We start from the raw sequence: 15,766 nt of genomic DNA, 5'->3' as shown, positions 1-15,766 counted from the left end.
TTTGCTAGTCCTCAATCATAGTTCTCTTGACTAATTCCTAGGTCTGTAGGACCACCAAGGAGTATGGGTTGGGCGGTACCCACCAGGGCCCCCGGCCTGCCTTTCAGAAGTTTCTTCCAGGTGTGGTACCTGGTTCCCGCTAGGACCGTGAGCTCCAGAGATGGCAAGGACTGTCTGGTGCGGTGTCTTGCCAGCAGGAGAGTATCTTTGGCCCCAGGCTGGGCCCTCTCACCTGGCTTCTCTGAACCTCTCAGCCTGCTCCTGTTCCTACCCAGTTACCTCTTCGGGTGTCCCTAACTAGAGGAGGGGCTGGGTTGCGACGAAGCTGCAGTAACTACCTAGGATTGAATGGCAGAAGCGTGGCCACATGCTCAGTCTGCAGTCTCTTTCCTCCCACAGTTGACCTGCTTGTTTCTTCTCCCAGAGCCTCGTCCCTTTAGTGCTTACAGGAATTCAGAGACGGAAGTGAGTCAGAAGCAGGCAGCCAAAATGGAACCCCCACTCACTTGCTCTACCCGATACTGGTTTTAAGAGCTTGGAAGAGTCCCTCGTGGACCTGAGGGGCCTAACAAATCCTGCCTCACAGAGCAGAGGTCAGCACTAAATGAGATTATGATAGTGACGGCTGCCATTGCCTGGGAACTCACAGTGTTAAATTAACCCTGTCAGGCTGGACATTGCTTGAGATGGACTTTGGTTCTCTCCTCCAACTCTACCCCTGTGTTGGATGACCATGAGAAGATAGTCTAAGCCTCAGTTTCTCCCTCTGTAAAAGAGAGAATAGTAAGAGATGAAGTATAAATTCTACACACAGCACACTGCAGCCTATGCATTTGACAACTATTTAGTAGTATTTGTCAAGAATTGCAGCCTTAGTTCTCCGTTTACTGTCTTATGTCGTTTGCAACAGCATTCTGTGAGGTGGGTATCTCTATTGATTTTATAGTTGGGGGGGGTAAGTGGCACTGTATGCAAGGTGCATTTACTACAGTGGCTGGCATGGTAACAGCTCAGTGCATGGGAGCTTTTATTACTGGCCTACTTTAAACTTAGCTCGGATCATCTGCTTTCCTGGGGAATGGAGAGGGACAATGGTGCCCAAAAGGCCAACCTCTGGCACGTGACCTATTTCCTGTGGCTCTTAAGGGCTTCCCAGGAAGCCTTGGAGCTATGAGTCTCATCAACCCAAGAGGTAGGAAGGGCCACAGTTAAAACGTTGCTGCCTTGCCGAGACCTGGCCTCAGGACTGCCACCGAGGCCCAGGACCTTCAAACGCCTCCTAGTCCAGACACAGACCAGGAATGGTTTTGTCCCCTAGAAACATGTAAAATCCAGTCCTCTGAGCCTAGCCCTCCCAGCCGCATTTCCAGAGCAACTCACCTCTCAGCTGCTTGTCTGCCTGGACCCACCCTGAGCGATACAACCGCACACCAAGGCCAGTTGCTCCATCTGCCAGATAAACAGCGGTTTCTATTTTTTTAAAGCATTCATTATACAGCAAGGCTGTTGGAAGACTCAGAAGCCAGTGGCAGGGAAAGCTCCAAAACATCTCCATAAACCAGGTCCCCGGGGTGTGGGCGCCTATTGCTTGCAGCGTTGGTAGAAACAGGGGTGACACAAATGGATTGTCCTGAGAATTTGTTTTATATGCGTCCGAAGGCCGAGGCTTCAAGTCTGCAGTGTTGTCAAATGTTGGCACGGTTGGAAGCTGATGTAAAAATCTCTGCCATTAACCTCATAGCTGCTTATGTATCTTGCATGAGATGCTTATGTGAATGCCTGCCCTGTGGACATGCGCGCGGGTGTACACGGCTGCACATACATGTGACCGGGAGTGTACCCAGGTGCGTGCGCTGCCTTTTTGATACACACCCAGGTGTTCGGCGTATGGTTCGTGTGTCACCATACGCTGCAGGCCTGCATGCGCCTGTGCATGGGCTGCATGGCTGTCACGGCTGGATGCGCGTCTGGGCAGGGGCTCCTCTAAAGCCGCAGGTCTTCACGGTTTCAGCTGGATGAGTTATTCTTCACTTCCCTTCCCCCAAACACAATTGCCTAGTGCTGCTGGCGCCGCGTCAGAATGGCCGCCGCGTTTCACCCCCGAGGTGGCTTCCTTCCAGCAGTGGGTGAGTGATCCCGGTGTCTGTACACTCTCTAACCTTGGGGATCCTTCTGCATAGACAGTGTTCCACAGTCCAGCAGAGACAATCTGTCTGTCTGCCTGCCTGTGGCATTGGCTCTGCTCACAGCTCCTGTCCTCATGCGTTGGTCTCACGGACAATCAGTGGCACCTATTTCTTGGAATCCCTGTTTTTGACATCTGTAGCTTTTTTTTTTTCTTCCTAAGAAACAAGGAGTTGAGTATCCCAGACATGATGCCAACATGAGTCCTTTGTCCTGGAGGCAATGCACAAACACCGTCCTGGGTAGTGATCCTACAGTTCATGTCTCAGGGTACCCACATCCAACAACTTCCCGGGTGTTTTCATGTCCAATTGCAGTGACTTGAGGTTTCCTCTTCAAAATAAGACTTTCAGAACCCTTCCTTAGCAATCCTGGGACTGAATCCTCAGGAAAACCCAAACCGTCCTAGTCCTGTATAAAAAAAGAGTCTGCAGGAAAAAAGAAGTAGGAAGGTTCTTGAAAGCTAGGAATTTCAATGGTGTTTGGTCCTAGCCAGATGACACTTGAGAATGCTGCTTAGCCTATCCCTTTTCCAGGTTAAGAAAGCCCAGATGCCTAGCTCATACAGTACAGAATTGCAGTCAAGGTGGTAGAGAGGGACGGGAAAGGAACTACCTGCTTTTCGTATGCCTCCAAGTAGACACGGGTATTCATGAAGTATCCTGCTTTGGGTGGGCAAGGGGTAAATCAGGAAATTGTCTCCCTGCCTGCTGGGCTCTGCCTTAGGAAATATAGTTAGGGACACCAGCCAGTGTGTGTTTGCAGGAGATAAGTGCCTTTGGGTAAATAGCACTGAAGTCTTCACAGGTCCCCAGGAGAATCTCATACTGCCGAGCAAGCGACTTCTTCTGTTGGCTTGTCCATAGTATCAAATTACTAAGCTTTAGCTGTGAGCACCCTGCAGTCATAGCCGAGGGTGACTTGAACTTCCCTGTTGGAAAAACAGGAGCATCCAGTTGTTGCCAATAGCAACACAGTCATCTCCCTGTTTTCTTGAGTCTTTGGCCTTTTCCTAATTTGGAGTAAACCAGAGCTTAGATCTCCGTGTACATTTGGGGTGGGGGGAGAAGAGCATGAGGCAGACATTGTGCAGGCCCCCAGGCAGGTATGCTACTGGAGGGCTTTGCAAATGAAACGCCCCCTCTCCTCCCTTCCCGAGACCACCAAAAAGTTCCTATGAGCTGAAGGGTGGACTGAAGGTGGAAAGGGCAGGTGGGTCCACTGGAGTGAGAGGAAGTAGCGACCGAAGGCCCTATAGTCTGGGGTGGGGGGAGCGGTTTCCACTGCAGAGGGGGCAGAGCAGCGGGGGAGGTGGAAACGCATAGCGCGGAAAGCAGGCCAGAGAGTCCAAGCCTGGGCATCCTGCCACCAGTACAGGGCGCAGCTGTTGCGCTCGCATCTCTCCTGGCATCCCTGCCTGGTGCCAGCTTAGTCTCTATGCAGCTGGAGGGATGTGGAAGAGGGTCTCTCGTGGCTCACCCAAACCTACTGGCAAAGGTTAGCTCTGCAAAGATATCCTAAGAAATGAGGAGGCGGGAGCCAAGGAGCATGGTCACCATCCAGGGAGGGTTCCCTAGCCTGTCTAGGCTACTCCAAATTGGGCACTTGGTCCATAATGACTTGGAATGGGGTCATTTCTAACAGGAGCTAAGTCCACTTTGCCTGACCCATCTTAGAAAAAGCCAGTGTCCCATCCGCTTCTATCCTTGAGGTCACCACAGGAGAGCTTAAAGGTACTGGTAACACACAGCCACAAACACAATGACGGCATCATCTGGTGTGTCCAGAATCCACTGCTGTAGATCTATACACACCAAGCCGTGCCCACCTACACCCCGGCTCAGTGCAGTTGGCAAAGGTACCTTTTGCCAGGCTTACCAGTCACTGAGGGATACCTCCCCGTCACAGAACTCCCAGATCTAGACAGGAAAAGCCCCTGAGCACAGCAGAAAGTGTTTGAAATGGGCTCGAGTATATTCAAGGAAAAGCACCCTGTACTGCCCAGAAAGCGGGTCCAGTTAAGTATGGAGGTGCGCTAAGTGCCTAGTACCCGAGTGTTCCCACCTGCCTCCTCCCTTGAGACATGGCCGTGTGCCGAGTAGTTCCTGAGGCCGATCACCTTGGCTCTGCCACCCTGTGACTGTCTGCTCTCAGGCAAATCTCTCCTGGAGTCTCCTTCCTCATCCATTACATGATGATAAAGAATTACCTAACCCGTGAAGATGCTGTGGGCATTTGTCCAGGTGTCTGTCAAATGCCTAGGGGTCTGACGTTTGCCATTGGGGGCAGCTGCTGCTGCTGTCTAATAACCTGGGTCTGTAGTGATGAGCCCCGTTCCATCCTGCCTCCACGAAGACCTGGGCAACTGGAAAAGTTTGCTTGCAAAGAGAGGTCCATGAGCCATAGTTGCCACCTAATGGGTGAAGACTTAGAAAATTCAAAGAGAAAAGCCCTGGGATGTCAAGAGAGTGGTTGGCCTATTTCCATTCACCCAGCTATGGTAGCTGGCAGCTCCTCTTGCCTAAATTTAAATTTCAAACAAAAACAAAGGAAAATTACCTGAAAACAGTCCTGGTGTTCAAATGATGAACAGACTCCATCGTCCCTCGCTAATCACCTACCTGCTTATATCACCACATGTGGCATGAGGTGCTGTTTTCATGGGTTTTATCTTGATTGATTTTTTTACTTTATAAAGCAGATTCAGGATCAGGCCTGACCTAAATATATACTACTTTTCGGCTATAAGTTTTTGTTACTAGTTTGAATTTCACCTACGCCTGTGGGCTTTTTTAAATATACATACCTTCTTATATAATACTCAAATAGAATATTTTAGAACAGATCAAAATGCCCTTCAACCCCCGAGAGAGATCAGAAAGCTCGGTGAGAGCCGTGGAGGGAGTCAGCCCCCAGGAATCTTGCCATGGGGTTCCTACTCTACAGACTCCCTGTGGCAGGGTGGAACAGCCTAGAAATACCGTCTTCCCATCAGGCTGCACTGTCTGGCCCCACTGTGGGTGTAGTCTGCAGTCCTCAGTACATCCCATTACCTGTATTTTCCATTTCTCCAGCCCCACTTCACATAGTCGAGAACAGGTTAAGAAAAGACGGGGAGCTGAAGATACTTTGAAACTATTCTAAGTACAGAATCTTCTATTGTCCCCTGACAGAGCTCCTCAGACACCTGAACCATCCCAAGACGTAGCCTTCTCCCTCTCCACTTTCAAATACTGCTGGGAAAGGCGATGTCATAGGATTCTTCATACTTTCTATCCAAATCCTTCCTGTGCCTTACTCAGTGCTGGCAAAGCCCCAGGAGTTCTGCTCCCCAGGGAAAGACCTGCTGAAGTTAGACAGGCCCTCTGCTCCGCCCACAACTGCCAAGCCCTCACCAGGACCCCTAGCCTTTGAACCTGGCTTGTGGCTTTCCGACTGCTTTTCTTGACCCACCTCTCCCCATTCACTGAGCTTGTCAGTGTACAGACATCCCCTGTGAACTTGAACATCATGGGCTCACACATGACCTTCACACTCCTCGAAAGGACAGCCCATCTCTGGGCTGGTGTGCCCAATTCGGCAGAACACTACGTTTCATTAGCAAGGATGAAAAACGCCTGTGTGTCACACCAAGGGGTTCAGCAGGGATCAATGGAAGCCAGAAATAGCGCCCCAAATTGGTCCTGCCCAGAGGGACCCGAGTCTCTCCCAGGTGGGAGGAGGGGGGATTCAGTTTCTAGAATGGCAAAGGTGGACCCAGCAACTAACAAAACGGAGTAGAAACTCGGTGATGAGACAGCTGGGATATTTTTTCCTCCCTAATCTTATTTCTTGTGGTTTCCCCCTTAAATTATGATTGTATATGGTAAAATGCAGATCTGAAATATAAGGTTCTATGAATTTGACAAAAAATACGCTCATGTAACCTAAACCCCACCATCCTACAAAAGTCCCTTATATCCCCTTTCCCGCCAATGCCACTCCTCTCTCCCAGGGCCAGACAAACCCCGCTGGAGCCTAGATTTTGATTTGATCAATACTGCAGACATCTAACTTTAGTCCTAGATCATGTGAGACGATCAGCCAGAGACTCCTATCAGCTCAAATGTCCATATTCCCTTACATTAAAAAGGGTGACCCCCACCCTGAGACCCTAGTGACTGGCCCTGCTCTCCCCGGTATGGCCTGTGACACCCGCCCCTAGCTTCCCTCCGAGCCACGGCTCTCCTCTCAGCCAATGGGTTTCTTAGCCTCAGTCTCCCAGGTAAGTACGGGACAAACGCTCGTGGCCATGGGGTCATGCATGCTTTGTTGGTTACGATCTCCAAGTGTGATGCCCAGAGCCTCGGCATGTCCCGCAGCATGTTGGCTCTTCCTCCAGCACCGCACAAAAGGGAGCTATGCCTTTTGTGCATTTTTTCAGAAACAAAAGGATTCCCATAACATCTTCTTCCAGGCTTCTAGCCACCTCAAGGGCCACAGAGATGAAATCATGGGTTGGGGCTGGGGGCTGAATGTATGGGTGTTTGTGACCTAAGCATCGAGTCCCTGATCCCGGAAGTTTAAGCATCCTGAGTTCTCCTGGGCTATACTTTGCCAAGTGTGTGGAAGGCAAGAGGTGCTCTGCCTGTGTGCCAAGCTCTGGTGTCTCTGGAATGTACCTTCCGCGGTCCAGTTCTTAATCCCTGTACGCTTCCCTCATTTGGACAAAGGCTGCCTGCTGATAGCATTTTTAGTTGCCCTCTATTGCTTCACTCAGCTGCACCAAGGCCTCAGGCTGAGCAGGTGCCACAGCCCTATCCCACCTGACGGGCACCGAGGAATACCACACATTCACACCCGCCAAACACTGCTGCCTCTGTAGCTCTATAGGTGCCAGGCACGGGCAGAATGATCCCTCCCCTTCTCTCAGAATCGTCCAAGCTGGAGGCAGGGATGGGAGAAAAGCAGAGGCAGGAGAGAGCCCCATGGGGTACAGGAGGAGGCTCTGGATGGAGTAGGTGCCTGAAGCAACCTGCAAGCCCACTGGGCATAGCCTCTGGGGCAGTTCACCTCAGAACACAGACAGCTTCGCCTGGAGGATTTCACTTTGATCCCTGAACACCATAGGAATCTCTGCTCTTCAGAAGGCAGGCTGCTGCTGGAGCCAGGGGAATCTCACAATTTCTTCCCCAAAGCCCCTGGTCAGGCATCCAGCCCTGCCTGCTCCTGTGTGATTAACTTCCTTTCAGCCCATAGCCCTGCCTCGCTCACTCGGACGATGGTGTGGCGGGTGGGTTGCAGCTAGACCTGCTCCGCTGAGCAGAATGCCTGCCAAACCCTCTCCCAAGTGAACCTTCCTGACCTCCATCTTGAGCATCAGAGCTAGCGCTCAGTAAATGTGTGAGCTCTGCAGTAAGAAAGGGACCCAAAGGCCACACACCACCACCTGGATGCTGAGAGACTGGTACTGTTCCGAGAAGATCCTGGGCCGCTTAGCTACCTGCTTCATCCCTGAAGTCCCCAGAAATGGGAGAAGTGGGGCAGAAGGGTGGGGCACACTATTGGCAGGCTGGCCATGGGTCCTGGGAGTCAGAGCTATGAGGCTGAGTCTTTGGCAGGAAGAGATTAATTATCACCTCCAAATCCAGCCAGGCTCTTTCTGCAGAACTGGGAAAGGTGAAGGGTGGAGGAGCCTCAGGGCTAAAATCACTCAGAACAATCCTCTAGGAAAAAAAAAACTCTCTAACCTACAGCAACCCACAGTGCCTCTGTAGCCCAAATGATCTCACTAATGAAGATGGAACCACAGCGAGGGTTTGGGCAACTGGCAAACTTCACCGCCTTTGTCTCTGAGCTTTTAAACCACACATTGGTGACATTTTTAGTTCGATCTAGGGATTTTTTTTTCCACATGTATCAGTTAAATTTAGATATCCAAGTACACAATGTTTAATTTGGGGTCCCGGTGGAGGAAGAGTAGAGGAGGATCCAGATTGAGTGTGTGGTCACTGCAGCGCTAGGCTACACCTTTCATATGAGCAGGGGAACACAGGTGACAGGAAGTAATATCGTCACCCCAGAAGGCCCTTAGACTCACATTTGTCCAGAAGGGAGTCTCTACACAGTCCTATAATTCTTGCCTTTATGCCTACACCGGGAAGACACATGCCCAAATGAATCAGCAGGGAAGGTAAATGTTCCCCGGCCCATATGAGAAAGGACGCCCGGAGAGAGAGAGCCAGACTGGGCTGGAGGCCTTGGAAGCTGGTGTCTGTCTTCTAAGGGGCACTGTAACGCTGGCCGTGCTGCAAGAGGCCTGGTCACCCTTCCAGTGATTCTCAGACTGGCATAGGATGGGCTGGGGAGATAGCTAGGCACATAACATGCTTGCCACACAAGCACGAGAGCATGAGTTTGATATCCAAAGTACCTACATGAAAAGCTGGATGTGGGTATAATCCCAGCACCAGGGATGAACAGAGGCAGATCCCTGCGGCCCCTTGGCCAGCCAACCTAGGCTACTCAGGGGAGCCCAGGCCAATGAGAAACCATGTCTCAAAAACAAAGATGGATGATTGCCGCCTCAGAAATGACACCTGAGGTTGTGCCTACCTGTGCACACAGGCACACCAGCACAGGAACCCTCAAAGGTTTTTTAAATCTGATTGAAAAGGCTTTAGCCTAGTATAAACATAGCTTGCTGCAGGCTAAGTTTAGTGCATCTGAAGATTGAGATAAGGTTGTTGATGGGGAAGATTGTGTGTGTGTGTTTGCGTGTGTGATTTTAAGATAGGGGAGAAATGAAGGAAAGGGAAGGGAAGGGAAAAAAGTAGATAGAGTTTTCTGACAGCTCCTGGGGGCAATTCCACTTCTGGACAAGCCTTCCTCTACGCCACCGCAGTCTCAGCTAGGTTGACTGTGTCCCTCCAAGAGAGCTAAGCCAAATGATACAACAGCCCTGGATCCTGGCGCTCCAAGCTCTTGTTCGTTTATTAGACCTGCCCATTATCCATCAATTCATCAATCAGCAGGTTTATTGAGTACCCTACTAGGCTTCACCAACCAGATCAATTTTTTTTAATTACATCCAGCTTCCACACAGTCAAGCCCGGTAAACAAAATGAGCCCTCACACCCTGCTTGGAAATGAGTACGAGAAACGGTTGGCCCATGCACTTTCTCACTGCCAAACTCCACAGCCCTTGCTGATGGGGGTTCATCTGCTGCCCTCTGCAGATGGCCATGGTGTCGCTGACCCACTGTCAATAGCAAGGCGGCCTTTGATGTTTTCCCAGACATGGTGATCAATGTGTTCCGGTCCTGCTACCCTCTTCTCTGAGACCCCTGTCCAATAATATGAATTTCTAAAAAGGGTGCCCAGGGAGCAAGTAGGAACCATGTCAAGGGAAACAAGCAGGGTGGTCAAGCCTCATTCACCCATGGGCCTCCTCGGGCTGTTCAGAGCACAGGCTCCTCAGCCACGGCAACAGACCATGTAGGCAACTAGACTGTGCCAGGCCTCTGTGCCTCACCGTCCTGCTTATTCTTTGATTCTGAAAATAAGTCACATAGGATTTAAGAGTTCATAGACTTCCTGGTTTGGGGTCGTCACACTTGGCCACTGAGCACTACCATGGGGAATCAGGGTCCTAAGTGTGGCAGGAGTGCACCTTCCTGTCACCTCCAGAGAACCCTGAAGGTCCCAATCATGTTTACAGTCACAGCACCCGGGGCCCAAAGTCCCCAAATCCTATCTCAAACCTTCATTTCAAGTAGGATTCACAGTTTTCAGAATTCCCGTGACAAATTAATTCCTTACTTTCCAATCACCAGATCTGTAGTCACCATCTATTGGTGTCAATCCACCTTTCCTGACCTCAGACCTCCCCAGCACACCGCTTCCTTCCACACTAGAGTAAAACCAAGTTCAAGGGCAGCCCACAGGTCTTAAAGGATCTGAGGGCCTTAATGCCTTGGCTTTGGTAAGTAAAACTCCCATACCCCAGCTGGAGTGCTAGCCACATATACTCACTCCCTTAACCTGCCCAAAGTCCTGTTTGTTTTTCCATTTGTCCTTAGCTGGGGCTTCCTTCCCTAGAGATCCCCTATCGACATGATCAGCTGGGTTGGGTGGTTGAGCGGTTTGGCTAGAGTGACTCCTACAACGATTAATTCACCTGTTTGGCTCTCTGTCTCTGTCTGTGTGTCTGCACACCTGTGCGTGCTCTGTGTCGGCTCTCTCTGCAGGGAAAGTCGCTGGCGGGCAAGCGCCTCACGGGCCTGATGCAATCCTCCTGACTGCCCCCACCCCAGGGCCTGGGCCCGCAGAGCACCCGGGCAGGCGGCGCTCCACATCCAACGACAGAGCTTCCTTGTGGGAAGATTTGGTCACTGTGAAGGAGAAAGAGTGAGGGCCACGGATTGCAATGGTGGGGGAGACGTGGTGGGTGAATGGGGAGACCAGAGAGAAAGAGTCTAGCGGTGCTGGGCCAGCCAGGGAGAGGCCCCCGTTGATGCCTCTCTCGTGTACAGTCTCGCGTCAACGCTTATTCTCTCCAAGGGCCCATTTCTAACTTGGCCAGGGGATGTTTCATGGGACCTGAATACCACTTGAGATGTTAACCTCACCTGTCCAGTCGTCTGGGAAACCATGGCTTTCAGCAAACTTCGGAGGGATGAGCGGACCCGGGCACATAGTATTACGCATCACCTCGGTAGTCTCTCTGTTGCACTCACTGCCTTCCCCCCACACACACACATTGGTAGCCACCCAGGTGTAGTGGACGGACAACAGACACTGCTTTCACAAAAATGTCAAACGTCACACCTTCAGCACCAATGGCACTTCAAGTTCTTGCCACCCTCTCTGAGACCAAATTTAAAAGAAGTCTCTGTGGGTGTGGTGGCCACCCTCAGGTCCCCTCAAATGTCCAAGGGTCCAGTGTAGACGACAGAGTGTGTTGTTCAGCCACTGAAGGTTCTGCTGACAAATCTTAAAAATATGATTTCTCCTTGTCTAATGATTTTGCCCCTTGCACCTTGGTTTGTTCCCTCATGTTTTACTCGAAATAAACGTGGCCATGAACTCAGGGGCCATTGGGCTTCTCCCCACCGGTAGCCCAAGTTCCTGGAGGTGGATGGACTGTGGGGCTGGCACCAGGCCTGGCCAGACTCTTGGTGGGTTAAGGTTCAGCTATTCCTGAAGCTAAAACACAATATGCACAATGGCAGGACTGGGCCAGAGCCACAGGTTCCCTTTCTCGACCTCATTCTGAGGGCCCAGCCAAAGCACCCTGTTAAACGTAGCCAAATCATCTAGCTAAGAGCAAACTGTGTAAGACCCTGCAAGAGATCTGTCTTCTTCCTGTGTGTCAGAACAACCATTTGCCAACCTGGCTGTGAAGTCATGCCCAGAAAGTGCCACATCAGGTCCTGAACGCATAGGGGGTGCTTAGCAAATGGTAGGTAACACAGTTGTCATTGTTCTTGTGGTTGCCACGAGCCCTCAGACACTGCTGTAGTAAGCAACATGCTTTTAAAGTCAAACACGCCCTCCCACACACACCTTCCCTGCCAATACCTGTTTGTTGGCCCCTTCTTTTGATCTATTTTGGCCATAGGTGAAAACTCTTGGGATTATATAAACAGGGAAGGAAGGAAGGAAGGAAGGAAGGAAGGAAGGAAGGAAGGAAGGAAGGAAGGAAGGAAGAAAGCGTTGCTTGTGAAAGCAAGCTCACCAGCTGGTGACCAAAGGCACAAGTGTTTGTTCAGTCCCAGCCTCCTGGGTGCACCATGTGACCCATCCACCTAGCCCCCACCCGCAAAGCCTGCCCATACCTGCTTCTACACAACAACCAGATCCACAGGCCTTCTGTCCATCCATCACAGGGGAGCCACCACGGGCATTTAGATCCCGCCTTCTAAGATTCCTAACCCCCTCTTCTGTCTCCCACTCCTTTTCTCCTTGAGATACAGTAGAAATCAGAAGGAGCCTCCAAAGGCGGCTATAAACACTCAGACTCTCGTCAGCTGCTTCCAGCGAGCCTGGCTCTTTGTAAATACTAGGTGATCCCATGAGTAATAAGTGAAAGAAGTGAAGCCACAATCTGAGTAATGGGGTCTTCTGACTCTTCCTCTCTAGGTCTTTCTTTTTAAAAAAAAAAAATCCTCTACACAGAACCCTTCCGTTTCTGAACAAAATTGTAGTCCAAGTTCATCTCCACTCAACATTGCCCGAAGGAAACTCTTTCCTACCAAGGGTCCCGTAGGCTGTTCTGACACCAAGACATCTGACATTCTCAAACAATGAGTACATCTGTGCCCTCACCCATCCAGGACAAGGATTCTGGCTGCCTCCTGGCCCTTCCATGAACTCCACAACACATGCTAAACCAGGCTACAGCCTGGATAGGGCAGACTTCTTGTCTGTGGCTTCTGTGCTCCTTTTCTGCCCCAATTCTTGTCCGCTGTTTCTACATTATGCTAACCAGAAAACTGACCCCGCTCTGGAGGTCGCCACATGGCCTACCCAGAGCCAGGTGTACTCTAGTCCTGAGATGGAAGCTTCTAGACACCCTCAGAGGACAGAAGAGAGGAGTGTCAGCAGGTCAATAACGCCAAGGACGGACACTTCAGATGGATTCCAGCCTGGAGCAATAAGCCCCCCAACACCACACCTCATATCACGACAGGGGTGACCTCAGTGTGTGGCCACTATGATGTGTTCCTTAGTAGATCAGGCAAGGAGCTAAGGAAATAAAACAAAGCCACTCAACTCAAGATGACAAACCCAAGTCAGTTTGACATGCAAAGATTTGAAAAATTGGGTATAAACCAGCTTCCCTTTGACCTGGTATACACAGACAAAAATCTATATGTTTGGTAATCATTTTTCAGCAAAGCTGATTCCTCCCCTCCGCCCCATCGTGGCCCCCAGAAGCCTGCTGGGCTCTCCTAACCCAATATGGTCTCTGAGATGAGACTCTACCCCATGATGACTTGTGAAGAAAATAACATTTTGGCAACACCTCTCCCACCCCCTCCCGCCCCATCTCAGTCGGTGAGACACCTATGGCCAACGCAGGGGACAAAAGCTGAAATAAGGTTTCCCTGCATGAGAAGAACAGAGCTGGGAGATTGTACATCTAAATGCCCAGCTCACTGCTACACCAGCCTGGCCCAGGTAGCCAGGAGAAACTACCTGCCATTCTAGAAAGTAGCATGGCAGTGTCATTCCCCCTGCAAGCTGTTGCTGTGCCCCAGAAACAAAGGGAGGTCCAACCGAAAGTACAGTTAGTGAAGTGTATTCCAGGCTTGCCCACAGCTCAGTAGCTAGGTACCAGGCTAGTACCCAGAAAGGGCCTCCTACAATGTAAGTTGCTGCTTAGACCAGCCAAACTCATGGGACGTGCCCAACAGGATTCCTGGGATGTTCAAACTACCTCACCAACAGGATACAGAACCAGGAGCCTGGCCCCCTTGCTTGTTGTACAAGTTGGTGTGTTTTCCTGAAATGTGTCCTCCTGTTCTGTTCTCCATGTGTGGGCTTCAGAAGACAGCATCTAGAAGCCTTTTCCACAAGTGGGAAAGGATCAGGGACTGTCCATCTTTGGGCCCTGGGGAATTTATTGGAGGAGAATGTTTCAACAAGGTAAAGGAAGTGGGAAGCCCAGGGCTGGGGTCAAACAGCATGTCACCAGCCTCTTAAAGGACCTGGCTGAGATGAATATGTGGCAAGGACCGTGGGATAGTTGGAACAGTGGTCAAATAAACTGCTAATAACTTACCACCAGACCCTCTAAAAGAGGACTGTGCTCATGTAACCATGGCAACAGCAGATGCCAGCAAATTACTCATTAGTGCCACCCAGTGATAAGGCCTCCCCTGGGCAAGACCCAGGGGCCATCAAGTAGCAAAGTAGCAAATGTAGCAATAAGGGACAGGGACCCTGGGGTGGCAGGATCCAAATAACTGGGGCTCAGCATTCCCCAAGCCACAGTGAGGGGGCAGAGCCAGCTGCCATCATCTGTCTAGGTGGGGGAGCCCTGCCCACACTAAGGGTCCCTGTCCTATAGCCTACGACTATTCACCGCATGACCACAGATGTCGGAATGGCCTCCTCGTAGTGCATGTGGTTCTCATTAGTTTATTTTTCTGGAATTTGGGGACTGGACCCCAGGACCAAACATGCTGGAAACGGTCTAAAAATAAACAACTACTTGAACCCACTACAATCCAGCTAACTATGTGTGGCTCTTTGGTTTGGGGGTTCCATGGGCAGAATGCACCTCTAGAACAAAAACAACAAAAAGGTACCTACTGTTTCCTTTGGCTCATCTCTACCTACCACCCTCACCACCACACACAAATACATTTCTCTGTTTCCCTCTCCTGGGGACACCAGAGCAAGAGAGGAAAAAGCAGATGGTCCCAGTAGCTTGGGATCTCCGTGTCACCAAAAGGCTGCAACCAAAGTCTCTGCCTGGGTACCTTCCTTTAGGTGGTCACGTTGCCCTGATGTCTGTACACAGGAGTGACCCTGTTAAATAAAGTCTGAGAACCAAAGTCTGCCATATACAGACTGTTCCTTACAGGGAGTCTTGGTTTCCTGAGCGACAGACAATCTCATTTCCCCACCACTGCCTAAGCAGCAGGACACCTGGAGCCTGAAAATCAGGCTGTGGCAAAGAGGACGGGGGAAAAGAGTCACGAGGGCCCTCTGATAATGAGGCGGCTGGCTCCTCGCAGCACACCTCAGAGGCAGAAATTTTGCTTCTAGAAGTAGGAGTGATCTCAGAGATGTGGGAATGGGTCGCCAGTCACATCTTTGTCTCTAAGGGCCGTCTCATTGTACAGCTCTCCCGATGTAGAAGGTCAGGTTCAAGGTGACATGTGCCCCATTCCTTCCAGTCCATATTCTGCCCCGCCATCGGGCCCTGGCCCACCCACAACAACCATGCTTCTCCGCCTTCCTCTGCCACAGCCAACCCCAACTGCCTCCCCGCTCCCAGGGAACCAGATAGTCTCCTTGCCAGCCTACCATCTGACATATTTCCACAATCTTTGTCTAGCAAACTGCAATTGAGTATGCATACAATTCGACATACCTCTGAGGACAAATATCTGTTTAGATTCGGGGTGAGGGTTGGGGAAGGGGCCAGTTAAAACCCAAAGGAATTCTGCAATCTACCCTGCAGCTTCTTATCTACAAATACCTTTCTCAGGACCTATTTGGCAAAGGGCACTATCCTCGGTGCAAGTTTTCTGCTGGTCACTGGTCCCAGCCTCCAGGGTATTCTTGGGTCTCTAATTCTAAGACTTCTCTTGGTATGTGCCCGCCTGTAAACCCAGGTGTTCCTTGGACACGTCCATTCCTGGGCCTACAAATCTCTCACCAGCATGTTCCCCCCATCTCCAGGAACTCCAAGTTCTCTGGGCGGCACTGTGTGTGCCTGCAGCTGCCAGGCTCGTCTTTCTCTTTCTTCATCGTGTTTGTTTGCTGCACCCAGAGTCAAGGTTGTGGGACATCCTTGTCCCGCACCCTGAGGGATAGGTCACACAGCCACGGAAGTGTCACAGGGTCTAGTGAACTTCAAGGAGGG

At 50.8% G+C, this 15,766-nt stretch overlaps 1 protein-coding gene across 7 annotated transcripts in view; it reads left to right on the top strand.

The window, feature by feature from the left end:
* Positions 1-14,398, top strand: part of Rgs6 (regulator of G protein signaling 6) — a 531,193-nt gene extending 516,795 nt beyond the window's left edge. For 2 of the 7 annotated variants that reach the window (XM_075947413.1, XM_075947414.1), the window contains exons 18-19: positions 2,060-2,126; positions 10,413-10,719. In XM_075947413.1, the coding sequence (XP_075803528.1) occupies positions 2,060-2,126; positions 10,413-10,576 (231 nt within the window). In that variant the 3' untranslated portion in view covers positions 10,577-10,719. Of the gene's footprint in view, positions 1-2,059; positions 2,127-10,412 lie in introns of all 7 variants that reach the window. The other 5 variants (XM_075947412.1, XM_075947415.1, XM_075947418.1 and 2 more) reach the window with 5 other exon arrangements.
* The last annotated feature ends 1,368 nt before the right edge of the window (positions 14,399-15,766 follow it).

This window comes from Microtus pennsylvanicus, chromosome 14 (genome assembly GCF_037038515.1).
Source record: "Microtus pennsylvanicus isolate mMicPen1 chromosome 14, mMicPen1.hap1, whole genome shotgun sequence".
Lineage (NCBI taxonomy): Eukaryota > Metazoa > Chordata > Mammalia > Rodentia > Cricetidae > Microtus > Microtus pennsylvanicus.
This window is presented reverse-complemented; position numbering and strand designations above follow the sequence as displayed.